The 26,986-nt window shown below is 52.9% G+C and overlaps 1 protein-coding gene across 5 annotated transcripts; it reads right to left on the bottom strand.

Annotated features, from left to right (window-relative positions):
- Window positions 1-2,260: 2,260 nt before the first annotated feature.
- UBA1 (ubiquitin like modifier activating enzyme 1) lies at window positions 2,261-25,903 on the bottom strand. 5 transcript variants are annotated; one of them, XM_043569619.1, is made up of 27 exons: window positions 21,796-22,034; window positions 17,384-17,506; window positions 17,118-17,234; window positions 16,928-16,986; window positions 16,659-16,827; window positions 16,436-16,570; window positions 15,313-15,419; window positions 14,960-15,050; window positions 14,720-14,852; window positions 14,144-14,241; window positions 13,916-14,062; window positions 13,583-13,759; window positions 13,354-13,458; window positions 13,169-13,249; window positions 12,662-12,817; window positions 10,841-11,006; window positions 10,512-10,708; window positions 8,339-8,403; window positions 7,920-8,115; window positions 7,154-7,228; window positions 6,848-7,037; window positions 4,863-4,951; window positions 4,489-4,581; window positions 4,157-4,348; window positions 2,916-3,017; window positions 2,710-2,810; window positions 2,261-2,581 (listed from the first exon to the last, which is right to left on the bottom strand). In XM_043569619.1, exons 3-27 carry the CDS (start codon window positions 17,232-17,234, stop codon window positions 2,446-2,448), a joined length of 3,177 nt encoding a protein of 1,058 aa, XP_043425554.1. In that variant the 5' UTR covers window positions 17,384-17,506; window positions 21,796-22,034; the 3' UTR covers window positions 2,261-2,445. The 5 variants fall into 5 exon arrangements, with proteins under 5 accessions (XP_043425554.1, XP_043425556.1, XP_043425555.1 ...); XM_043569621.1 differs by lacking the exons at window positions 17,384-17,506; window positions 21,796-22,034 and adding an exon at window positions 25,743-25,903; XM_043569620.1 differs by lacking the exons at window positions 17,384-17,506; window positions 21,796-22,034 and adding an exon at window positions 24,917-25,768.
- Window positions 25,904-26,986: the final 1,083 nt, after the last annotated feature.

Below are 26,986 nucleotides of genomic sequence, written 5' to 3'. Positions count from 1 at the left end.
GGACTTTGCACTTGTTTCCTTTGCCTGGAATATTCTTCTAGATATCCACGTTTCATCCCTTAATTCCTTCCAAGTCCTTGCTTCAATGTCACCTTCATGAAGCCTTCCCTGACTACCCTATTTACAAATGCCTACCTGCACCCCCATCTTTCTAGATCCCCAGACCTGGCTGTACGGACCTTTTTAATGGCACCGGTCAACCTCTTACAATCTACTTGTTGGTCTATTCTGTGTCTCACCCGAGCAGAACAGAACCCCTCCCCCCACACACATACCCACACCCCTCAAGACAGGAATTTTTAATTTCTTAAACTTTATTTAGTTTGACAGAGAGAGCGAGCGAGCAGGGGAGGGGTAGAGAGTTGAGAGAAGAATCCCAAGCAGGCTCCGCACCGTCAACACAGAGCCCGATGTAGGGCTCGAACTCACAGACCGAGAGATCATGACCTGAGCCATACCAAGAGTTGGTCGCTTAACTAAGCCACCCAGGTGCCCCAAGACAGGGACTTTTTGATCCATCGCTGTCTCCAATGCCTACAATAGTGCCTGGCACACAGTAAGCACTCAACAAATGTGGCAAATGTTTGATGGCAAAGCTCTAGGCTGAGACAAGAGACAACCATGTACCACTACATGGTGCCTGCTGGGTGCAGGGGACTCGATGAAGTGACCCAAACCCTGCCCACTGAACCCTGGTCTTCTGTCTTGGTGGTATTATAAAGGTATACAAACATGACAAAAGTAAAATAGCATTTGGGAAACGAGGATGCAACCAAGACTCATGGGTTCTTGATGAAGTGTTGCAGGGGCGAATTAAGGTAGTAAGGGATCTGGGAGCTGGGGTGGGTGGTGAAGAAAGAGACAGAAGTGTCCAGACTCAGGAGCTATAATGGGGGAGATAGCAAACAAAGAGCTGGGACAGTGGAGAAAGGGGGCAGAGGAAGTTTGTGTTTAAGTCTCAGATGCTGTAACATCATAGCAACAGTGGACAGGAGGTATGGTGTTTGATGTACTCTTGAGCAGCAATAATGGAAAAAGTGTCCCTGGTGAGAAAACCTCTCTGCTTGACCTAAAACAGGTAGCATCACCATTAAATAGATGCCACAGGTAAAACACTCAGTCCCTAATGTCCCGGAGGGAGATAAAAAGGAAGCATGGAAGGATGAGGTCACCCAAGAAGAGCAGGCCAAGAAAGAGTCACGAGACGGGGTGGACAAGGGCATACACTGTGCCTGGGGTCTGGAGCTGGCCCAGGAAGGGCAGCAGATGTCAGGACACGCTGTGAGGAGTGTCAGGTCCGTTTCAGGGATAGGTTGCGCTATTCCCAATACCCAGGGTTGAGTGAAGGAATGAGGGGTCTAAGAGGGAGAGAGAAGCTGGCCTTCTGATTGGGTGACGGAGAGGCGGGAGTGGCATCCTCACACACCAGGTGGCCAGTCTGCCTGTCCGATCAGTGCTTTCAATTGTCTACAGCGCTCAGCCATGAGCCACGGATGAGTGTGGGGAGCTTTATGGTCCTGGTAGGGCCTGTGGTGAGCCTGCTGTAACCAACAACCCACAGCTGGCTCTCTTCTGTAAGGTAGGAGGCCTCCTGACAAGCAGACCAGGCCCAAAGGAGAGCAGGGTGGAATGGGAAAGGGGCTTTTCCTCCACAGATGTTCTAAGCCAACTATTTGCATGAAAACTGCAAAGTCTGCAGTCACGGGCATTCCTCAGTCCAACAGAGTTGCTTAGGCCCTCGTGCAGCTGGGAAGTTCAACCAGGGCACCACAGGCATTCCTGGCACTAGGAACCATGACGGTAAAGACTTGTCCAGGGTCTTGGGGCTTTGAACCAGGTGGGAAGGGATCAGCCCCAAGGACATTAGCCACGTTGACCAAGCCCTGGCCGACCAGCTGCAGTAACTTTCCTCTTCACAGAGGGGGAACAAGGTTAGAGAAGTCACAGGACTTGCTCAAACACTACTCTATACTACCTCTCAAAATCAACATGGCAGGGAGTTAGGAGCTGGAGCAGATGAAATCTGAACCCCCGCTCAAATATAGTCACATGGGCCTAGGTACCCGCATTCTAATTTCTTCCTAAGCAGGGAGGGCAGGAGGAAGAGGTGGCAATTGCCACGTTTTCTCTGCCCAGGCAACTGGCAGCTGGGGGGGGTGGGGTGGGGTGGGGAGCGGGCGCTGAGCCCTTTGCGCTACCACCTGAACCAGACAGCTCCAGGAAGTCTCTTCCTTCCCTGGAACCAGCAGGGCATGCCACATCTGGGTTAATTCTTTATTAGGATTCAGGTTCCAAACAAGGTAGAAAGCAGCGGCAAGAGGGGTGCAGGTAGGGGGATGAAGAGGGAACACCAAGTGTGGCTAGCTGGGCCACTGCCAGAGGCCAAATGGGAGCCCCTGGGCTGGAGGGGGTGGGGCTGGGGCCAGTCTACGGGCATGGACAGGGTCAGCGGATGGCGTATCGGACGTAGGGGACCTCGACGTCCTCGCCGCTCTCGTCGTTGCAGCACAGCTCAAGCACCAGCGCCCGCACGTGGCGGCCCAGCTTTCGCTTCGACACGCGGCTCACGATCTCAGTCATCCTGGGCGCGGGGGGAGGGGCAGGTCAGAGAGGCAAAAGGCAAGGAGGGGGGGCAGGGAGGCAGAAGCGGAGGGTGGTGAACAGGGGTGGAGTAGCTGCAAGTGGAGGCCCCCCCGCCATCCAACTCACGGCTGATCCAACCGTTCCTTGAGCTTGGCGGCTGGCATGAAGAAGGAGTAGAGCATGGACACGCCCTGAGACAGCATGGTGATCTCCAACTTATGCTCTGTCTGGAGGAGGGAGAAGGGGACAGCAGTGTCATGGGGATTGACAGACCAGTGAGTCACCTGCACGCGCTGCCGGCAGGTCGGGGGAGAGTGCAGGAGGGACCTCACCTTAAAGTAGTCGAGGAACTGTTTGAGCGTCATCTCCTCCCCGTTAGGCTGCAGTCCTTGTACCTCAAAGCGGTCCCACAACGTCCACTCCTGGTTATAGTACTGCGGGACAAGGAGTGGTCCCATGGGATGGGGGCCACCAAAGGGTCAGTCGTATCTTCGGCCTCTGCCCCACTCACCACCGCTCATGCTAACACGCTAAGTCAGACTGCAAGCTTCTTTTGTCAAGAACGTGTGGCTTCCGTCAAACCCCGAGTTAAGCATGGAAACCCTCCGATGACCTATGACCCACATGGCCTAATCACTGGGATCCTGTTCTGTTCTCATCTTCTACCCCCTCAACCTCTCACTCCTGCTCTAACGACTTAGTCTTCCTCAACCGTGCCAGGCATGCTCCTACCTCAGAACCCTTGGAGACTGATCCCACTGCCTGGAATGCCCTCCCCCCAGGAGCCTGCCTGGTCTCCTCTCCTCCAAGTCTGGGCTCAAATGTCATCTGTCCAGCAAGGCCTTTCCTGACCATCTCACATTTAAAATCCCCGACCCATCCCCTTGTCACCTGGTACTCAAGTCCTCCTTACCCTGCCCTTTTTGGGGGGTTCTAAAACCACTTATCATGTCATTTATATACTCTATTTCACAATAGAGTTTCTTGACACCTATTAAGAGTACCTGGCACACAGGTGCTCAATTAAACTTTGAAGTGAATTAATGAATGAAACATGTAAAAGTAATTAGAATAAGCACCCAATGGACGTTGGTTGCTCTTTTTGTGTCATTAATAACCTCCTTGGGTACAATTAAAATATCCCATTGGCGCACCTGGGTGGCTCAGTCCGTTAAGCGTCTGATTTCGGCTCAGGTCACGATCTCACAGCTCGTGAGTTCGAGCCCTGCATCAGGCTCTATGCTGACAGCTTAGAGCCTGGAGCCTGCTTCAAATTCCATGTCTCCCTCTCTCTGCTCCTCCCCCACTCAAGCTCTCTCTCTCCTTCAAAAATAAATAAAAACATTAAAAAAATTAAAAAAAAAATCCCATCTTTTCTAAGGGCTTCCATTGGCAGATTCAGACCAATACTTAGCACAAAATATGGTAAGTGAATAAATGAATACGGGTGCACAAAAGAAGGTACACACTGACAGAAACTCTCACCTGGTGACAAGCTATGAAGCAAACTAAAGCAAGCTCTACAGAGAAACAACCCACTCACAAACCCACCTGCCCTGATGTAGGCCCTCACCTGGTGACGGGGTGCGGCAAGGGGTTCAGAGAAGCCAAAGAAGGGCAGGGCCAAGTTGAGGAAACCATTCTTGTAGGAGTCAAGTTGTCGGTGCCCCTGCACCACCTTATACAACTCCAGACACACAAGGCCAACCACAGCCGCCGTGGTCGTGGCGATGGCTGGGATGATCTTCCCTGCAATCAGCTTGCTCTGTGAGGCAGAAGGATCAAGAAAGGTGGTAGTCAAGGTAGAAGAAGCTCAGAGCCCACACACAGTGAATGGGATGTGGAGAACTCAAGTCTGGGAGGTTTAGGGGGGGAGGCAGGAAATCAGGTCCAGACTCCCCTCACCTTGTGCCGGTCCGCAGGGGGAATGTCATAGTTCTCTGCCCGGAGGTTGGATGCAGCCACAATGAAATCCATATGGAAATTGCTGTCATCATCCTTTTACGACGGGGGGACGGAGAAGGGGAAGGGTGGGGAGATGATGACAGGATCAGAGGAGAAAGAGGATTCCTGGACTTTAGGGACACAAGTATCCTCCACTGCAATTACCTGCTGGGCTCTCTCAGATCACAAACGCATGGCTAGGAACGTCTTTTCTTTCAGGGCCTGTGGCAGGCCCATGATCCAATCCCCATAAAGGCCTGGGGCTGCCTCCAGATCCCCACAGACCTGTGCTGTCTAGCCCATCCCCCTGCCTGCCCAGGGCCCCCACCCAGCACCTTCTCAAAGTCGATGGGGTACATCTTGAATCCAGGGAGCTTTTCTGGGCTGGGCAGTGTGGCCTTGAGCTCCTCTAGACGGCTGTCATCTGCAGGAAGAAAGGGATACCATCAGCCATTTAGATCCCAGGCCAGCGTCTGAGGGGGAAACAGGAGCCCAGGGTGGGGGGCAGGGGTGGCAAAATATGTCCAGGTAGAGAAAAGATGTGAAAAGGAAAACTATCCTGGGAGAGAGGAGGCGCAAGGGGAAGAGGTACGGCAGGGCAAAAGAGCATAAACCTGAAGGAGACAGAAAGGGGAATGGGTATATCAAGAGGGAGATCTCCAGAGACACTAAGCAAGACATCAGGAGGAAGTGGACATGGACAGACCCAGATGGGAGAGCTATACGTCTTGGGGAGAATGTTACAAAAGAAGTGGGGAGACATGGATAAGACTATGGGGAGGGGACAGGGGGGCGACAAAGATATACAGAGGGAATACTGGGGGGGAACATGCAGACATGGAGATAGAGAAAAGATATGGCAGAGGAGCAGAAGATATAAAAAGGGGAAAATTGGGGGCATTTGACAAGTAGGAAATTTTATGTATGTTGTATATTTCTTTTTTTTTTTAATGTTTATTTCTGAGACGGAGAGAGAAAGAGCATGAGTGGGGGAGGGGCAGAGAGAGAGAGGGAGACACAGAATCCAAAGCAGGCTCCAGGCTCTGAGCTGTCAGCACAGAGCCTGACGCGGGGCTCGAACTCACAGACTGTGAGATCATGACCTGAGCTGAAGTCGGTCGCTCAACCGACTGAGCCACCCAGGCACCCCTGTATGTTGTATATTTCATACACGCCTTACATACTGCTTATATACACTTTACGTATACCATATGTACATTATACAGGTGTAATATGCACTATTACATCTTGTGTCCACTTACACAACTATACGTACATACCTACATATGTGTATGAGGAGAAAAATGGAGCAAATACAGGGATAAGACGAAAGGAGATGTGGAAGAAAAGATGAGAATAAACATACAGAGAGGAATATGAGAGGGTAGATATGTGGGAAAGGAGATGGGGAGATGACAGGAGAAGGGAGATCTGCGGAGAAGATGGGGGTGGTGGTGATGGTAAATGCGGGGGGGCGGGTCACAAAGCTATAGATGCAGTATCTAATCTATGGACAGGGACAGGTACAGAAGGAAAGAGATAAATACATAGAAACCAGGGGTCAGCAAACTATAGCCCCTGAACCAAATTCAGCCTGCCACCTGTTGTATGTGTAAAATTTTCCTGGAAAACATCCACACTCATTCATTTACATGTTGTGTATGGCTGCTTTCGTGCTTCAACTGTGACAGGTGATTAGCCACAGACACTATGTGGCCTGTAAAGCCTAACAGTTCTTATCTGGCCCTTCACCTGATATTCGGCATGAGCTGGAGGAAAAGAGATGGAGAGAGACGGGGAGTTGAGGGGAAGAGATATGGAGAGGGAGACGGTGGGGGGGGGGGGAGTGCTGAGGGGGACGAGGAAAGATATATGGAGGGCAATACTAAGATGAAGACACAGAGGAACACGGGGGGCAGATATCAGGGAAAGAGACCATTGGTGGAGTTCATACCCCCCAGAGAAACATAAAAAAGAAACAGAAAAGTTTTTCTTTCCAAGGCAAATACACATGGAGCACGAGAAACAAACAGCTAGTTCTCTTAAAGGCAAAACATCGGGGAGGAGAAGGAAGGAGGGAGAGGGAGAGGGAGAGAGGGAGGGAGGGAGAGAGAGAGAGAGAGAGAGAGAGAGAGAGAGAGAGAGAGAATTTGCCCAAATGAACTTCATCATTTCAGAGGAAGGATCAAAGGAAGGTGTAGGGAAGCCTCAGGCCTGGGGTCGCAGAGCAGAGCCAGGGGCCGAGGACCGGTGGGGAGGCTGGCCCAGGCCAGGCACAAGGTAGGTGGGGACTCCGGGCCGACTGGCCAAACACCCTTACCAACTGAGGCATTGGCGCTCTGCAGCTCCTGGTCAGAGACGTGGATCTTGACGCCAGACTTGGGGGTAAACTCGGGGACTTGCACAGACCGTAGGAGTGTGGCGACGGCAGCTCGGTCCTGAGAGCCTGTCAGCCCATAGGTCTGGGCAAACAGGTTGGCGGCAGCCACCACATAGTCCAGATGCAGGGGCTGTGAGAAGGCAGGGCCCGGAAGGGTGAACCCATCAGCTCTCACCTGATGTGCCTCAGCCTCCTTCCCTCCCACCCCCCCACCCGACCTGAGGAGACCCCAGGGAGGAGACTTACATTGCTGACATCAAAGGTAAGCGGGTGTGGACAGCGCTTGGGCCCAGACCAGAATGGAGCTCCCGAGCTTGTGAGCTAGAGGAGTAAAGAGATTTTTGAGGGGCAGGACCTGAGAGGAGAGGCCTAACAGGCCTGCCTCCTCGCACTGGCCCCAGACGTGCCCTGACTCGCTGGGCACACACAGGGCGCTGGAGTCAGTCACGCAAGACCCCGACTGCAGGGTCCTGGAGGTGGATGCTCCGATGCCAGGTTGAACCAGGGACCTCACTGAGGCGGGTGCTCACTTTGTGCCCGCCAACTCTTACAGACAGCCAGGCACCGTACTAACTTACTATTAGTAAGTACCAACGAATCGTCACAAAAACCCCCACGAGGTAAATTACTACCAGGTCTACTTCACACAAGAGGAAACTGAGGTGCAGGGAGAACTTATGTGACTCCCCCAAGTGCAAATGGAGCTGGGATTCGAACCCATATGGATTCCCATGTTCTCAACTACAAAACTTCTCCCCCATAATCGTATAGCCTTGGGAATCGAGTGTGACTCAGAATGCCACAGGTAAAGGAGACAGAAACGAAGTCTCTGGCTCAAAGGCAATACGACGGGAGAAACAGGTCAGACTTAATCATTCTTCTGAGATCCCCGTGCCTCGGGGCGCCTGCCACAGCTGGACTGGTGACTGGGAAGAGCATGTGGAGAGCCCACAGCAGGTTCCTATCTCGGGAAAACGCACTGCGCCAAACGGACCTGGCAAGCGGGCATTACCTGGTCGGGAGGGAAGTTATGCAGCAGCTGCCGGATGTTGTTAGAGTACTGGGTGTGCCAGTGGTGGCAGGCCCAGGTCACACAGTCGGCCCAGGTCTGTGGCCGCTGCAGCACCAGGCTGCGCTGCACGGCCTCCAGCACCTCCAGGGGTTGGGTGCCCGCCAGCCGCAGGGTCCGCTCCACAAACTTGGGGTCTCTATCAGGAATTGGAGGGGTCAAAGGGGCAGGATTACACAGCGGCCCCAGGAGTGGGCTCCAGGGCAACCCCACTTTCTCCACGGGAAGCTAGTCCTGACCCCCAGGATTCATGGATTCATTTGACAAGTGTGCCTGGTGCTGGGTGTTACTGGTGAGGAAAGCAGACGGGACGCCTTGGCTGGCAGGCAGGGGTGGCACGGGGGCGGCGTTTGGGTACTTACGTGAGGTACTGGTTGACGTTTTCTGCCGGCTGCTTGAAGAGGCCTTCAAACTCGTCCCGAGCCCACTGCAAGACAGACCAAATGGACTACATGGAGTGATGGTTGACAAATGGGTGTACGTCATTAGAAAGACCATCAGTTGAGGGGCTCCTGGGCGGCTCAGTCGGTTAAGCATCCGACTTCGGCTCAAGTCATGATCGCGCAGTCCGTGGGTTCGAGCCCCACGTTGGGCTCTGTGCTGACAGTTTGAGCCTGGAGCCTGCTCTGGATTCTCTGTCTCCCTCTCTCTCTCTGCCCCTCCCCCACTCACACTGTCTCTCCCTCTCTCCCTCTCTAAGATAAACATTAAGAAAGAAACATGTTTAAAAAAGAAAGTGAATAAATCCAATCGGAAGAAACACAGCTGCTCTGGGAAAAGAGAAGCCCCCCACCACGGGTCCCCAACCTTCCACCCCACCCCCCCACGGCCCCTCAATTTAAAAACCAATGCACTTGAACTGACCAGCGGCTATGCTAGTGTTCGTGTGAAAACAAAGTCATTCTTAAGGATCTGTGTACCTTACTAGAGATACGTTACATCTTGATTAAAAAACAAAACAATTCGGTCATGTATTTTTTACCACCATTTAAAAAAAGAAAGAAAAAACCAAAACTTCAGACCCAAACCTAAACGGTCGCTATACAGGACCCAGGGGCTTGGCAGCAAACAAGACAGCCACTCAGCACGGTGAAAATTCCTAGAACAATAAACGCACTCACTGGCGAGGGGGTTTGGAGGGTAAGACATCTAGGTTCAAACCCCAGCTCCGCTACCTAGTATATGGTTTTGTGACTTCAGGAGCATATAATAACACTTACCTTTACACCCTCCTTTCTAAAACAGATGCTGTAACGATAATACCTGTGTGGTGAGGTTGCAAAGAAAAAACGAGCAAGTGTGTATATACTGAGTTTCCTAAAACAGCACCAGATACACAGTAAACACTAAGGGCTTTACAACTGTGAAGCAGACACGCAGTCAGCCCCATTTCACAGAAGAGGAATCCGGCACAGAGAGGCGGAGTCCAAAGTCACACGTGGCTTAGTGAGCCCGAGGTGGGTGCTCAAATATGAACACCCCCACTTGAACTATAGGTCAGAAGGGAAGGTGGCCGAGGAAACCAGTTTTTCTCTATTTCCCTATTCCCGGTCTCACCCCACACCCCTAACTAAACATCCTGAATGGTTTGCTCTCAAAGACCACAGGGCCATTCTGATTGCACAACGGTTATCCTCGGGTTGCCGTTCGGCTTTGGTTTGTGGCCCCAGGGCCGGTCACCCGGGTGTGTTCACTTTGTCATAACTCAGCCTGGTGATAGGCTCACTGTGCCGTATTCTATTCGCACATGCATCACACAAACAGAATCATCCTGAGAAACTTGCTGTTAAAGCCACTCTGAGCTACAGCTGGGGACACCTGAATAGGGACTAAGCATTAGAGACAAATAACTGGAGGAGGCAGTAAGAAAATACTGTTAATTGTTCTGCGTGAAAGTGGGGTTTTGGCTGGATAGGAGTTGTCACTTGGGAGCGCTTTTGTCCCCCGAAGTTGGCGGGGGGGGGGGGGGGGGGAATGTGGCAATGTGTGCAGACATCCTGAGTTGTCATAACTGCAAAAGGATGCTAGTGGCATCTAGTGGGCAGAAGCCAGGGATGCTGCCAAGCACTGGACAGTGCAGAGGATGTCCCCGCAACCCTGACAAAGAAATATGTGGCCCCACGTGTCAGTAATGCCAAGGCTGAGAGACCGTGTTATGCAGAACATACTAGAGGTATGAAGGAGTGAAGTGCTGTGCGGTCCGTGATAACAGTCCAGCCCAAACAAGGAAAAATACAGGAAACGAAGAAGAAAATGCACTTAAAAAAAGGGTCCTAACGTTAACAGTTACTATTACATCTAGGCGAGGAACGATATTTGAGTATTCGTCATGCCACTCTCTGCAGTTCTCTACACGTTGAAAACTTTTCAAAATAAAAGAAAAAGAACGAATGAATCGCTCTAAAAACCCAGGATGCTGGATGGGAAGTGAGGGAGGCCAGTGTAGAGAAAAAGCACATCTTGAGCTTAGGAGGCTTGGGACCCCTGAGGGGGCCCAGTGGCTGCTCCCTCCCCTCTCCCCACAAAGCTGATCACCTGCAGGGTGTGCTCAATGGCATTGGGGAAGTTCTTCAGCGTGCAGATGGGGATGGACTTTTCAGGCGGATCCTGGCTAGAGCTGTAGGACTCTGTCAGGAAGGGGATCACCACCTGCACGTTGCCTTTGGTGCCCAGCGTGCCAGACTCCAGCAGCGGCTTACGGTAGTACACGCAACGGCGGTCCATGTACATGCCTATGGGGGGGAGGCGGGGAGACAACAGGAGTGCCAGGAAAGGAATGTCAACAGAGAACGGGAAGACAGGCCCTCCTGACACGCACGCGCGCACGCCTTTGCCCTGACCACCTCACCCGCCTCCAAACTCACGGGCATCCACGTTGTCCAGGGCATTGGCCACACCATCCAGGTTTTGGAAAAAATCGTCGTCATAGATGCGCTCCGTGTCAGGGCCCACACGGTTCTGATGGCTCGTCACCCGGATGTGCGGATTCATCTGGCGTACAGCCGCAGCGGCCGTGTCAGACTTTAACTTCTAGGGGGCCGAGGGTGGGACAGGAAAACGGAGCTCAGTTATTCACACACTCATCCAACAAACCTCGATAGGGCTGTCTTCCTAAAAGTAGATTTATTTAATGCCTGGGAAGAACCAGGCCCTGAGTTCAGAAAGCTCCCTGATTTAGAAGGAGACAGTCTGTGATAGTGCCACACGGCTAGGGCTGGAACAGAGATGGCAGGGGCTCAGTGGAAAGAGAAGCAGCTGGACAAATGCAGACTGGAGACAAGAGGCCAGGCATCTGTGTTTATGCCTACCCAATACCTACCGCTCTTTCAGGGAACGGCACCCAGGGCTGGGGCACATTCTCTCCAATGAAACAGGATCCTTTCAAAGCCCGGGTCAGGTCATGTCCCTCCTCCACTGAGGGGAAAATGAATTGGCCCCCACTTCCTCTAGTTCATCTCCTACCCACCGCCACACCATCAAGATCCTGGCCTGGAATGCTCTTACCCAGAAAAAGGGGCCCTACTCCCTTCTACCCTCCAGGTCTGCAGAAACAAATCCTTCCTCAGCCGTTGTAATGCAAAACTGCCAACCCATCTCCTGGGCACGCCTGACTTCCCTTAGCTTGCTTTCGTTGTTTCCTTTGCACAGCACTTACCAACATTAACTACAAACTGCACCGCTTTGCTGTGTTGATTGCTTATGGCCTGTCCTCCCTCTCCAGAGCCCTTGTCTCCTTGGCGTATCCCAAGTGCAAGAGCAGCACCTACGCCCACGACTACCTAGTGACTAAGTCAATAAATGGAAGGGGAACAGATCCTGGGCAGGCAAACATGGCACTGTCCCTTACAGAAGGCTTCCCAGCTCGATCCCTGAACAGCCCGGGCTCCATCTGGCAGAAAAGTGTGAATGTAGCACAGATGTTCTCCTAAGGGAAGGCTTGCTGGCAAGGTCGGCCCTTGGTTGGCCGGTCTAGGAACCTGGATTTCAGGACGGTTCTCACCATTCCTTATCTGATTAGGGTGGCTCACTGTGCCTAGACTGCTTATGCAAACAGTGTGATGTGTGCCGAACTCCTGCTTTCCTTCTAGGAGGCTAGAATTTGGGTATGTGCCCAGCAGACGGTGCCTATGTGACCAGCCCATAGTACAAACCCTAGGTGCTGGGGCTCTAGTGAGCTTCCCTGGTTGGCAACATTTCACGTGTGTGGTCACAACTCGCTAGTGGGGGAAGTAAGGGTGTCCCGTGTGACTCCACTGGGAGAGGAGTCTCGGAAGCTTGTGTCTGGTCTCCCCTAGACTTCGCCCCGGGTGCCTTTTCCCTTTGCTGATTTTGCTCTGCATCCTTTTGCTGAAAGAAATACTAGCCGTGAAAATGGCCACAAGCTGTCCTGAGTCCTCCTAGTCCAGCATCGGACCCGGGTGTGGTTTGGGGGACCCCTACACACTGTCTCAACCAGCACTGATAAGAGATCAAGGAAAAAGAAAACATAAAAAATAAAAAAAGATGAAACACGGCAGATCCGATGGAAGGGTACTCGATAAATGCTGAACAAGAGACACAGAGAAGCTGAGGGAAAGAACTGAATGAAAAAGGTGGAAAGGCCTCCTTTCCAGAAAGAATGGAAGCGAAAGACAGGAGAAAAAGGGAGATGACAAAATCTCACCCCCTCTCCCCAGCCCACTCACCGTGACGTCCCAGGGCCGGAACAGAAACTGTCGGTTCAGATTTGACTTCTCGATAGTGTCCATGTCTGTGACCACAATCTCTCCACCTTCTCCACAGCCCAGCCCAATCATAGCGAAGTTTTTGAGCAGCTCACAGCCGATGGCTCCTGCACCCACCTAGGAGGCAGTTGAGGAGAGACAGGCTGGTTAGGGTGGCACAGGTGAGCGTGACACCACATATTACTCCTCACTCTCCCCAAAGACAGCAGGAGAGGTGAAGCGGGTCTAGGGGCCACATCCTCAAGTCTCAGGGCTAGAAAAAACAACCCATAGCTGTCTGAGGAAAGGCAGAGCCAGGGTGGGGGGAAACAGGACACGCCAGGCTTTCCCTCGAGATAAAGAACATGGCAAAAGGCACGTGACAGAGGTACAAGAACCGCAAGACTCTCCCTTGAGAGGTGGGAGACTCTAGAGATAGCTGAAGGCCCAGGGAGGTGAAGGTTCCAGGTGTCTAAGGGGATTACTCACTAGAAAGTACTTCTGCTTGCCCAACTTCTCTTGCAGGTCTGAGCCAAACACGGCCACCTGTCCATCGTAACGGTTCTGGCGCTGAGGAACACGAAGGGACGAGGGCCACGTCAGAGGGAGCCTCGCCAGAAATGCCCCCAATGATGTCTTCCCCATGGGCCCCCCCATGGGCCACACACACATACCGGGTGGCACTTATCCTCCGTGAGGGCCTCTTTGTCCTCAGGGAGACACTCCAGGGCATCAAAGTACAACCACTGCATGATGGGCATAAACTTCCCGGAGCAGGCCTGGGGATTGGGGAGGGGAGGGAAAGTGGTCAGTGGTTACTTGGGGACTGACACAGATGGACAATAAATGATGGGACTCAGGGAGGTGCCTGGCCTGCCCCTGCCCCTCTCTACCCATCCTGACCTTCATGACCTCCTGGGCAGCCAGGCCCCCAATGAAAGCGTTTATAGGCGCCAGATCCCCAGCAGCCACATATGCCAGCTTCCGGATGAGGTCCTCATCCAGGCTGTCCTGCTGCACTGCTCGCAGGGCTCGAGCATTCACGGCCCGCGCTAGGGTCACCAGCTCTGTTGCATCCTCCTGGTGAGGCAGAAGGAACCAAAAAGGCACCTGTCAGGCCACTGGTGGAAGAGGGATGGGGAGGGAGGAAGGGGACGGGGAAGAGTAGACCGGTAGAGGCACGGTGCGCCCTCAGTGCCGAGGTCATCTGCCCTGGTTGCCCACTGAGTCACCCACCTCATTACGGGGCCGAGGGGGCCGGCCATGCTGAGCACAGAACTGGTGTAGGGCCTGGAAGCCAATGTGCAGCTGGGCAGGGCGGGAATACTTGGCAAAGTCCGTCATCACAAAGTCAGGCTCTGCCAGTGAGGCCAGCAAGGATTTCTGTGGGGGGCAGGGCATCATCAGAGCCTAGAAATGCCCAGAACCACCCCCCACAGCCCACTCACTACCCCCCACACTCACAAAGCTGATCTTCTTAGGTACTTTGACCTGACTGACAATGCCTCCACGGATATAATCGGAGAAGTTGGAGGTGTCACAGATGCTAAAGGTGTAAGGACCTAGGTAGACGGGGAAACTGTCAGGCTACCCGCCCTCCCTAAAACCCACAACACCCCCAAGATAAGGGAAAATCCATCCCCGATCCAGCTCAGTCATCAGGAGCCATCTCTCCACCCTGGATTCTACTTGGACGTTAGAAATTATCTCTCCTCTCCCCAAGACCCAGGCTCAGAGCCCACGAGAGCCTGTGTCCTTGGACCCAAGTCCATACTAGAAGACGTTTTCTGCTCCTTGTCCAAATCAGCTCAGATACAAGTGGATCCTCTGATCTGCTCTGTTCAAACACCAGAGAACTTCTCCCCCTCCACACAGATACTAGGGACCTATTCTAGGAACAGCTCAAACATGAGATAGCGCCTCTACCCCATGCCCACCAGCAGGGGACTCTATCTCTGGTTTACCTCTGACACCCAGGATGGGTCTCCCCTCACTCAGAGCCCAGGGACATATCTCCTATCTTCCCTGGCCCTAGCTCACCCAAGACTTTGATCTCCATGGGCTGACTTCCGTTGAGTTCAACCATGCCCTGTACTTCTGAAAAGGAGACAAAGTCGCCACTCTCAAATCCATGGCGGGCCTCATCCAGGCAGGTGACCACACCGGGGCTGTCCTGGATAAAGGCAGAGTGAGCCTCAGAGGCAGGCTCAGGGTACCAGGAGCAGACGGAAGGCCTGCTGCTGCCCACCTGCCTGCCAGGGCCCCCGAGGCTGATCTCACCTTGGTGACCATAGAAACCATAGCGCTGAGTGGCTGCTCCCCGTTGGAATCTGTGAGGATCATTTCCTCTCCAAAGTCACAGAAGAGCTGCCTGTAGAGGGAGGCAACAGGGCTAATGCTCGAGAGTCCCATGTTCACGGGGACCTGTGCGTCCCTCAAGGTGCAGCGAATACTTGCTGAGCAAATTCAGCCCATAGCTGCTGGGAATTGCACAGTGCCCATGCCACGTGGGGGGAGTTGGACACACAGAATCCAAAACCTGGGCGGCTGAGCAGGGTGCTGAGGGCAGTGAGAGCTTGGGGGTCTTGACCTGGACCTGGCAGGGGTCGGGGGACAAGGCCGGGGGCACTCACCCGAATAGGCCCCGCGTGTCTGCCACCACCAGCTTGATGCCACGGCTGTGACAGAACTCACCCACCCGCAGCTGGTCCTCCAGGGGGGTGTTGGTGAGGACCACCACCTGTGGAGAGGTGGAAGCTCAGGGAAAGGGCCCAGGACTGGGGCAGAGAAGAGAGAATAATGGAGGAAGGCTGGTGCCGGGGGTGGGGGTAGGGGTGGTGGCGGCTCAGAAAGAAGGATCCTTAAAGCTCTGCCCGTTCAACTCCCATTCACAAAGTATCTACGATGTAGCAGACGCAGCCAGGGTGAGACCCAGCGAAGAGAAATGCCAATCCTTACGGCAGGGCGGGCAAGGTAGGACGGAGTGATGAGGCAGCCAGGAGGACGGAGTGTGGAGAACAGCTGACTCATTTACACACCAACACCCACTGCTGCCTGCCCACAACCCTGCCTTGGCCCGGGAGACACAGCAGTAAAACTCCTCTGCAGCCAAAGTCTGAGCTCACTCCTACCACACCCACGTGCTCCCAGTTTTCGAGACAATGCCCGCTCAGCCGTGTTCCTTGGGACTTTGCTTTCTGCCCGAAAGCCCGCCCGCCCTTCCCCGCCAGGGCGAGCTCCTACGACCGCCTCAGGCTCAGCGGCAGTGCCCTGGCCCACGGGGACACCCAGGGCACAAATCTCCGCTCCCATAGCTCCTCTTTCCGGCTCAGAGTTTTTATTTAACGAATAACCAGATGGCCTTTATCATGTGCCAGCTGCTATTCTAAGCCCTTAGCCCTCACAAAAACTCTACGAAGTAGGTACTACTATCGGTCCCAGGTCCACAAATGAAAAAAAGTAAAGCCAAGATGAAGTGACCTGCTTGAGGCCACACTAGTAGACTAGAGGCTCGTACCACAGCAGCATGGCGCCGGCCCGTGCTCACAACCATTACGCCACAGGTCTTGCCCATTCACATGCCCCGCTCCCCAAAAAGGCAGGCCCAGGGTCCAAATCCCACCTGCATCCCTAGCATGAAACCTGGCACACAGCCCAGCCCACTTAATAGAGAACTAACGAACAAAGCAGAGATGTACTCTGAGACAACTGGGAAGGAGGCTGGGTAGCACCCCCTGCACCCCCAACCCCAGGTACCTGAAAGCCACTAAGGAAGTCCTCGACCAGGGGCCCGGTGTAGGCACTGACAGGCACATAGCTGTTGAGCTCAGCGAGGCGGGGCTGTGAGACTTCAGCCCGGTTTTTCCCGATGTCCTCTTCCCGCAGGTAGAACTGCAAAAGGGAGCCAGGGAAGGAGGGAGTGGCGGCGGAGCCCGGGGGACCGGCACGTCAGCAGGGAAGAAGGGCCAGGGAGAGATACCTGGGAGGAGAGGTCAGCCCAATGGGCGGTGCCCTGGTCATGTAGGGTGACAGCCTTAACCCCACCAAGGATGATGTTCTTGGCGATCTCCACACCTAGGCCCCGCAGGCCTGACACCAGGACGCTCGATGTCTGGAGCCGCTTCATTGCCTCATGGCCCAACACATACCTGCCAGGTCAGGGGGTAATTCCAGGTCAAGGCCTGGCCCTCCTGACCCTATCCTCCCGGCGCCCCTCCCACCGCTCGGCCCAACCTAGGCCCCACTTACAGCTGCCGGGAGTAAAGGCCCTCATCTATGTCTGCTTCACTGCCGTTCTTTGCCATTCCCTAGGGACAGAGAAGAACAGGTTGGGGGAGAAATGGAGGAGGGCGTGGACAGATGCACAGTGATACAGAAGGCTCTCCCACCCACCACTGCCACCACCCTGCCTGCCAGGGTCCAGGGAGAAGACACTTACGTTGGTTGGCACCGAGGGCACTTCGGATAATACGGAGTGGGCAGGGGAACAGTTAGAACCCGGCTTTGGATCAGGCCCGGACACGCGACGTTTCTTGGACAGCGGCGAGCTGGACATCTGGAAGGGAAAAGGAGGGTCAGAGGTGAGCCTGGGGCACATGGGCGTTTCAGTTGGTTAGCGGTGACTGCGGGGGAAGGGAAGACTTAAGGGCTAGTGTCTCCATTTTACAGAAGAGGAGGCGGGTACAGAGAGGTGAGGTGACTTGCCCAGGGTCACACAGCTGTCAGAGCTAAGATCTGAACCCAGGTGGTCTGGCTTGCAATCCATGTTGCTGACCACTAGGCCATTCGCCTTTCTCCCCAGCCCAGCATGAGGGAGAGACTCCAGTCCTGCAGGGTGAGAGGAGTGACAAGAAGAATGTCCTTGTGGGAAAGTCAGAGGAGGGTGTAGGCTCAGGTCAGACCCTGCCGCTCTTTGACAGGCATCATTTAACCCCTGTGGGCTCAGGTCCCTCACCTGTGCGACAGGGCTGACAATGCAACTTACCTACCCCACGGAGTTGCTGAAGTGATGAAATAGAGCCCAGACCACAGAGCCTGGCACAGAGCGGGCACACAACAACAAGCAGCTGTTCTCCTCACCCTTAACCCCGGCGACAGGGGCGCAGGAGGGAAACATGGCTTAGACTTCCATCAGGGGAACGTGATGGCAGGAGACACCTTGCCGAAAACCCAGTCCCCCCAGAAGGGCTTGGGAGGCAGAGTTTTACAAAGCCCACTCCACCCCTCCCCCCAGCTCCGGGAGGGGAAAGGCCCAGGCCAACAAAAGAGGTCACGGTGAGAGATAAAACACATGCTTCCCAAGCCCTGTCTGCATACGGAGCCCCTTACACAGGTGGACAATTACAGTGGATGAATACTTATTAGAGATCTTCTTTGCGCCAGATGTCACACTGAGCACTTCATCAGCCTTGCCTCACTTTGTCCTTAGGGCACCCCCATAGGGTTTGGGCTACTATTGGCGACATCTCTCAACTAACAGAGGAGGGAAAAAAAAACTCACTCGGGGACATCTGGCGACCTGACTGAGGTTCCCACAAACACAGTGGTCAAGCGGGGCCCAGAACAGATCTGCTGACCCTGAAGTCCAGGCGGCCGCCCGGTGTTCTCACATTTCATCTCCTCAATGGTCCTGACCCTGCAAGGCAGGGTTGAGTGTCCTTGCCAGACAAATGAGAAAACCTGAGCTCACGAGGTCAAATTAACTTGCCAAGCATCACACACCAGGTCTCAGAGACAGAACAATACAGCCTGCTGTGGGAGTGAAAGCTGCGTGTGGCTGGATCCAGATGCTGGAGACAACAGGACCCTGAATCATTTCCCCTCACCCCACAGTGCTCTTCTAAGCCCCTGTTCTCCTCCGATGAGCCATTTCTGCCTCCCCCCACCTTCACACCGAGCACCCCCACTGTACCTAAGATTTCATCTTGGCACCTGTCATACTCTGACACTAAGCAAGTGGACAGGAGCTCCCTACCATCTACCAGAAGCTTACCGCCTGTCAATCACAGGGCTTTGTCTAATCCTAACAATGCCCACGAACCAGATAACCTCATTCCCACATCACACATAAGAAAACAAAGGCTCAGAGAACTCCAATCACTTGCCCACAGTCAGGCAACTGGTGCAGGTCTGTTTGCCAAACGCCCCCTGGAAGAAGAGAGTCAGGACCAAGCTCAGGGCCCAGCCCACAGGGCTAAGGGATGAACCGTGAGGGAGGAGGACCCAGAAGGCAGGAGGCTGGCTAGGGCCCTGGAGCCAACCAACCTAATTACTTGGAATGCAAAGCACCAACCTAGACAAGAAAAAGTTGGTGAATTAGTATGCAAAGTAAACCATATTTTTCCATTTACGGACCCTCTGACCTGGGGAAGGGATCTCATTTACTCTGAGCCCCATTTTCTCCAAAAGTAGGGACAAATGGGACTGTCCTCAAGGGGCTGCTGAGAAGGTTAAAAATGTCTACTCCTGTGGTCAGAACTCAGCAACTTGAAGACATAACTAAGCTCCTCCCTGGGCACCTGCAGTGGCCTCCATTACTTAGTTATCTCCTTGCCTTGTCACCCATTTCCTTGTCTGGGACACACCATCTCCCTTGCTTCCTAAATCTGAGAGAAGATCCAGAACCAGAGAGATCTTTAATATGTGCACTTTTTACCTCTGGATTCCTGTTGCCGCCAGCAAGGGTCTAATCAGGCTTTGGGTGATTGTTCCAGAGAGGATGTCCATTGCTAAGACTTGGAACAGCCCAGTGCTAAGACTTGGAACAGCCCAGTGTCAAGGCAAGCAGAGGGATTCTGGGGCAGAAACCCCAGAGAGGAGTTAAAGATTCCCCACCCCCAGTACAAAATTGATACCTTTTCTCCCTCAACATATGCTCAGGCCCCAATTAGGACGCATGTACTATCCATTGTTCAGCAAAGCTGAACTGGGGCTTAGAGAGTTTCAGAACTTGCCTGAGGTCTCCAAACTGGTGATTGTGAAGCCTGAGCATTCTCTACCACCCAAACCAGAGAAAAAGGTTTGAGATAGGAGTCCTGGAGCAGGTTTGAGAGGGGGCAGGCAGAGGGTCAGGTTATCGGGATGGGGAAGCTAGGGCACAGGATGCTGGGGCCTGTCAAACCTCCTGGGAGGGATTAACTGAGAAGTCCCTGGGAACATAAAAGAGAGGAGTCAAGAGGTGGTTGTCTGAGCCCATAGAGGCTCAGAGGGAGATGGGATAGGGGATTAGAAGCCCTAGGGGGCAGGCAGAGCAGAGCCAGGCCAGGCTGTTAAGACTCATATCTGGGTCTTTGGAAAAGATCTTTCAGAGAAGGACCAGGAAATTACACTAGAGGTCCCCAGAGGCTGCAAGGAGGAGGGCAGTAGCCAGGTCCCCTGGAAGTGGCACAGGGAATGGGTGGGGGATTCTGTGGCCCAAGGAGGCTGTAGGAAGATGCTGGGGTCTGGGGGGAGGTGTGCTCTCCATCAGGAGGATGCTGGGGACCTAGGGGTCTCATCGGGCAGATGCTGGTGGCACAGAAAAATCTTTGACCAAAAATAACAGGGACTTGTAGGGAAAGAGATCTCTGACATCAACATCAGAGTCCCAGGAGGCTACGGAGGTGAATGTAAGTCCTCAGGTAGGGTTGGGGAGGGATTTCTAATGGAGCACAAAGGCTTGGTCTTATCTCTGATTGATACATGCTAAGTACAGCAACTGCTCTGACAGCGAGGAGAGGGGAAGCTGAGCCCAGACAGGTCTGGCCCTAAAAAGTTAAGTAAGCAGATACTGACTAGGTCTCCAAGCAGGGTTGGGTTTCTCTGACCAATTATGTGGAATCCCATGGAGGCTCTGCGAATAGATGCTGAGAAGGGGGTTTTCTACTCTGACTGAGGACAGACAACTGGGCCTGTTGGGGAAAGGGACATCTGACAACGATGTTGGGGTCCTATGAACCTGAAAACAGAAGCCGGGGGCCTCTGACTGATGCTGGGAACCTTCAAAGACTCTGAGGGCAGATCCTGAGGCTTGATGTGAGGTTAAGGGAGCTGTGAGAGAAGCTGGAACCCTGGTTGGCTTTTGAAGGCAGAGGTTGAGTGAAGGGTGGGGTTTGAGAGGAGTCTGATGGACCGGCCAGGAGGCAATAGGGTCTGCCAAGGCAGGTGGATCTGTGATGGACAAATTATGTGTCCAAACCGTTCTGCCCTGGCTTCTAGTCCTCTGGGAGGCTCTGAGGGAACATCCTGGGAGTTAGGAACCTATGATCAGGGATATGCCGAGACCCGCAAGAGGCAGTCTCTAAAAAGAATACTGAGCATGAAAAAGAAAGCATTCTCTTAAAGTACAGAAAGTCTCTAAAGGCAGATACCAGGAATTAGAGGAGCCTCTAAAGGTAAATGTTGAAAACTTCGGATTAGAAATGCTGGGCTTTCTGATGGAAGACGTTAGGGCCAGGTTGGGGTTGAAGACGTGAATGGGTCTCTGACATGGAGGCCAGGCCCAAATCGTCTTTCACAGGGTCTAGTCTCCCTGGAAGCTCTGAGGGCAGATAATGCGTGTGTGAGTTGGGGGAGGGGGGGGGGTGGCCTGAAGGAAGATGCTAGGGAAGATTTTCAGAAATGAAGGCCATTCCCGGCGGTCTAGCCCCTCTTGGAAGGTGCAAGAGCAAATACTGAGAAACTAGAAGTGTCTGAAAGAAGCTTCTGGGGTAGGTCTTTAATGGCTTGCATTGTGTGGGGGGGCTTCGACCAGGAATGTCAATCCCGTAAGTCTCTATTGGTTACTGGGGGGCGTTCTGACCTGCGATACAAGGTTCGGGACAGGGTCCCGAACCCTGACTAAGGATATTGAGCCTGAGTCTCTAAAAGCAGATCCTGGGGGCGGGGGGGGGGGGGGGGTCCTGACCCCAAGGTCAGATTTCAGAGCCCGAGGGACTGGGCTGGTCCAGGATGGGAAATGTGGACCCCGCCCCAAGATCTGTACACCCCCTCCCCACAGATCCCTAGCATCCGAATCACCACCGCCAAGTCACCACCACCAATCCCGACACCAGCCTGGCCCAGCGCCGACCCAGGCCCCTCCAATGCCTCCCGAAACCCCTGCCCCGGCCAAGGCGCTGAGAAAGGCCGTTTGTTACCAATGCCGGTTCCCCGGGTCGCGCCGCCGCCAACTCCTCTAGGAGCCGAAGCCAAGCCCGGCCGCCACCCTCCTCCTCCTTCTCCTCCTCCTCCTCCCCGCCGCCTGGGCCGCCTAGAATCGCCTCCGCCTGGGCCGCCTTCTCCTCCCCCGGCCGTAGTGGTTGCGCTCGCCCCGGCCACCTCCTTCACCTCCGCCGCCGACACAAGATGGCGGCTGCGGAGTCTGAGGCCGGAACAAAACCTTGAGCCCCACCCCCCAGAAACCCGGATGCAGGCAGGCCGCGCCCATTTCATGAATCATGTATGGTGGTCCCTGACTCATTCGAAGAGGAAGAGCTCCACCTGGTGGTGAAGGTGGCAGTAACTGAGAAAACAGGTAAAACAACATAAAGGCTACGCCCCATGGAACTGTGAATAATGAATACATTGTTGCAGCCAGGAGGCTAAGGAAAAGAAGGACCTCAGGGCCACACTTCCCAATCATGAATTATGCATGAGGCCTGGTGGCTGGTGGACTAACACCCGGCAACCAGAAAGCCAATGTTAAACATGGAAGCCACGCCCCCGTAGCTCATGAATAATTAACGACCTTACAGCAGCCCGGAAGCCAAGGAGACCAAGGCCACATCTTATCATGAATAATGCATGAGGCCCGGTGGGCTGGAACAAAAGGTACCGGTCCGCCTATTGCTGCATCTAATACCCCATAAGCACAAGTAAGGAAGTAGGGCTACCAAAGGGAAAACACACTCCTCCCCCCCCCCCCCCCGGCCCCGGCTCATGAATAATGAATGATGATGCTGCAGCAGCTCAACCTGGAAACTCAGAAGGGTCAAGAAAGGCCCCACCTAGTTACTTATGAATTATGTATGAGGCTGGATGAACGGAAACACTCAAGACAGCCCTGCCCAGCTAGTAGGGATTGTGGTACTCCAGCCAAGGCAACACAGCCACACCTTCCTGTTCATGAATAATGAAAGATGATGCTGCACAACCAAAGGGGAAACCCAGGGGAAGTGCAGCTGCCTCCTCCCCACCCCTGACTTAACTGAACAGGAACCGGGGCTGCCTTGGTCCAACCAAATCTAGACTCATTATATGCCTTTGGCAGGTGCATCAGCTGCCACAACTGTAATATGGGGATAGTAACAGAACCCATCTACCTCATAAAGGCAAAATGTGCTATTAGGAAAATGAGAGAATATGGATTACAGTGTGAGCTCGGAGCAGCGCTGACACAGGGCACTATTAAATTTAAGTATTATATATTAACATAAAAGAACTATATAAATATCTACCTCTATGAATATAAAATTAGTAAAAAAAACCCAAAATAACATAAAATAACATAACATAAAATTAGTTATGGGTAAAAAAAAAAATTAGTTATGGGTGACGGTATACCCAGTTGCGAGAGAAACTTCCAACGTGGGGCATTATTTAAAAAACAATGCCTTGGGGCCCCTGGCTGGCTCAGTCGGCGGAGTGCACGACTCTGGATCTCGGGCTTGTGAGTTCGAGCCCCATGTTGGGTGTAGAGATTACACAAAAATAAAAATTTTTTAAAATAATAAAAAATTGGGGCGCCTGGGTGGCTCAGTCGGTTGAGCGTCCGACATCAGCTCAGGTCATGATCTGACAGCTTGTGAGTTCAAGCCCCGCGTCAGGCTCTGTGTTGACAGCTTGGAGCCTGGAGCCTGCTTCAGATTCTGTGCCTCCCTCTCTCTCTGCCCCAACCCACTCGCATTCTGTCTCTGTCTCTCTCAAAAATAAATAAACATTAAAAAAAATTTTTAATTAAAAAAAAACACAAAACACAATGCCTTGAGACAACCGTCCAGAAGGACACTGGAAAACAGAATGCTAAAGCCACCACAATGTCCACTGAATAGGTAGGATAGAGTAACAGGTCACCAGAGATACAACTGTCGGATACACAATAAGCACCCGAGAGACATTTCTCTCAAATAATAACAGATCACATTAACAGGCGGCATATTATGATGATGGGTCCTTTCCATGCATTGTGTCACTGATCTCAGGAATGCAGAGCAGGAAATCGGTTCCTTCCTGGCCTTAGCTCGAAGGTGACCTCCTTAGAGAGCTCTTGAACCCTCACAAAAATCATTTCTACCCACCGATGACTAGCTGTGTGACCTGGGGCCAGACACTTCACTTCTCTGGGCTACTGTTTCCTGCTACCCCCCGCCCCCGCCATAAAATGAGAACAATAGTAACCTACCTTGAGATGGAGTTTAAATGAGTAAATAGGCAGAAAGGGCTTAGAACAGTGCCTGGCACAAAGTGCTGTGTGACCAACATTATTAGTACCTGCCACTAAACTGGTGGTGGTGGGGACACATTATGGCATCTGATTAAGACTACAGACTCTGGGGGCGCCTGGGTGGCTCAGTTGGTTAAGCGGCCGACTTCGGCTCAGGTCATGATCTCACGGTCCGTGAGTTCGAGCCCCGCGTCGGGCTCTGTGCTGACAGCTCAGAGCCTGGAGCCTGTTTCAGATTCTGTGTCTCCCTCTCTCTGACCCTCCCCCGTTCATGCTCTGTCTCTCTCTGTCTCAAACATAAATAAACGTTAAAAAAAAAATTAAAAAAAAAAAGACTACAGACTCTGGAACTAGATTAACTGGGTTTGAATCCTGGCTCAGCCACTCACTGACTGTAAGTAACTTTAGGCAAATTAGCCTCCCGGTGTCCCAGTTTCCTCATCTATAAAATGGGATAATAATAACCTACCTCCTAGGATTGTTGTGGGGATTAAATGGGCTAATAAAGTGTGAAATGACCTGACCATCATCATGCCCATACCCATTTTCAGGCTCACGGAAAGATTTGCCAAAGACCACACAGCTGACAAGGATGGATGAGATTGGAGTCTAGAGCCTTTGTTGATAATCTGGAATTACTGAGCTATGAGGAATGAACAATGCAGGAGGCCTCGTTCCTTTGCTTAGATTTAAGGCTTAAATCTGGAACCCGTAAAGGGAAAGCTAACAGCCGGTCATGCAGATGAGACCGTAAGAGCTACGCCCCTCATGAATTATGCGCAACGCCCCTAGAAAAGCCACGGAAAACGGGGGGGGGGGGGGGGGGCGCTACTCACCTTTACGATTAATCAATGAGTTCTAGTTTGCCAGGCAGTCGGCAGAACGCCCCTTCAGCACACCCCTCCAGCACGCTGATCCGCCCTCTCGTGAATAATTCACAAGCCGATACTTCCCGCGGACCAGGTGCGAAGGAGGCAAAAATAGGCTTCCTCAACAGCCCCACCTCCTCATGAATAATGAAAAAAGCCGCGGCCAACGAAGGCCCGGCAGCACGCTGTCCCCTCGGGAAGAGCCTGGCACACTGGGTTCCAGTGTCCCTTCCACAGCCTGGGCTGGGGGCTCCTCTCCTTAAAAGCATATGGACCGCGACGTGTCCACTCTCCTCGCCCCGAGTACCCAAGCGCGGGGGGACCTCATCATACAGCCTGAGGTCACAAAGGCCACAGATACATCCACAATGCCACGTCGGTCCCGAACGTTCTCACTGTCACCAAGACCTTTCCTGAAACAAGCTCTCCCCAAATTCCGCCCTGACTTCGGGATGCTCAAACTTCGCCTCTCTCTTTGGGGAGCACCCCGAAACCCTGCCCCATGGACAGAGTACTAATACACGGACCTTAAGGGTCTCCTCAAACATCCCCTTAAACCCTGTCTCCGAGGGGTATAAAAACCCTGCCGCCCGGTGATACTCCCAAAAACAGACTCAAAAATCCCACCCGGGCGTCCCCAAACGCCACTTCCTAAGGGACCCCTCGAAAACAGCCACCCCTAAGCGCCACCCCGGGCCCAGAGCCTCCCAATGTGCCCATTAGGGGATCCCCCCAGTAGAGCCCCCTCCCCCAAATGCTGTCCAGGGTTTGGGGGCACCGTGCTCCAGCTCACCCCCTGCGCCGGGCGGAAGCCTCGCCTTCCTGCTGGAGATGAGCCGAAGCCACGGGGCAACGGAAGAGCAAACCACCTCCGTCGTACAAGAGCCAGAGTTTGCGCGGAGCTCGGAAGCGCGGGGCCTTGGAGGGCGCCCGGTTTGGGACGTACCACAGATGCTTAGCAAGAGGGAAGCTGGCCCCTGCTCCCGCGCCGTCGGCGCCCGTGTCAGACCCAGACACCCCTATGGGTTGTGGTACTTCCTAAACGCGCGAGGCATGCTGGGGGTGGTAGTCCTGTCTGGCCAGTGCCTGGTGCACGTGGTGGGCTACAGCTCCCAGAGTATGGGAAAATGTAAACCTGGGCTGTGGAATTGCAGGAGCTATAGGCTCCGGGGGATGGGAAGGGGGAGTGGAATATGGGGTGCCTCCAGATGGAAAGGCACACCCATCCTACAGATGGGAAGGCTGAGGCTCAGATGGCCAAATGAGTTCATTCATTTGACATTTATGGAGCTCAGGCTGTAGGCCAGGCGCTAGGGATTCTTCCCTTTGCCTTCACGGAGCTGACATTCTAGCGAGAGAGATAGACCATACATATAACAAATAAGTAAAAATTATTGTTTTGCATATATTTATTGTAACAGATATATATGACTGTATAATACAAATTATATGTAATAAAATAGACATATAAATACTACTTAGTGGACATAACATGATAACTAGTGTTACTATGTAACTAATTTACCTTTACATACATATAATAAATGTCTTGAATACGTTGTGTCTATTCTATATTCATATGTGAATATATAATTAAATATATACGTGTGTTGTATATATGTGTGTGATAACTGCCAAATGCTATGGAGAGAGATAGAACAAGGTAAGGGGAAATCTGTGGGGTCAGGTTGCATTTTTAGTGTGGTCAAAGAAAGCTTTGCAGAGAAGGTGATGCTTGAATGTTTGTGTTTACCACAAAATTCTTTTATCACCTCATCCCGAATTCTGGATCTCATATCCTGTCAACAACCTCCAAATTTATTCATTTGAAAAAGACTTCTTGAGTGCCTACTAAGTGCAGGGCACTGAGAGAACATAGCAAAGAACATATGGAGGAGACTGCCCTTGCAGTAGTCCAGAACACTCTCCCATCAGATCTTTTCCCTTTTTTTTTTTTAATTTTATTTATTTTTGAGGGAGAGAGAACACGAGCAGGGGAGGGGCAGGGAGAGAGGGAAACACAGAATCCGAAGCAGG

This window comes from Prionailurus bengalensis, chromosome X, assembly GCF_016509475.1.
Source record: "Prionailurus bengalensis isolate Pbe53 chromosome X, Fcat_Pben_1.1_paternal_pri, whole genome shotgun sequence".
Classification (NCBI taxonomy): Eukaryota; Metazoa; Chordata; class Mammalia; order Carnivora; family Felidae; genus Prionailurus; species Prionailurus bengalensis.
Note: the sequence above shows the minus strand (reverse complement) of the source record. Positions and strands in the feature narration are given on the sequence as shown.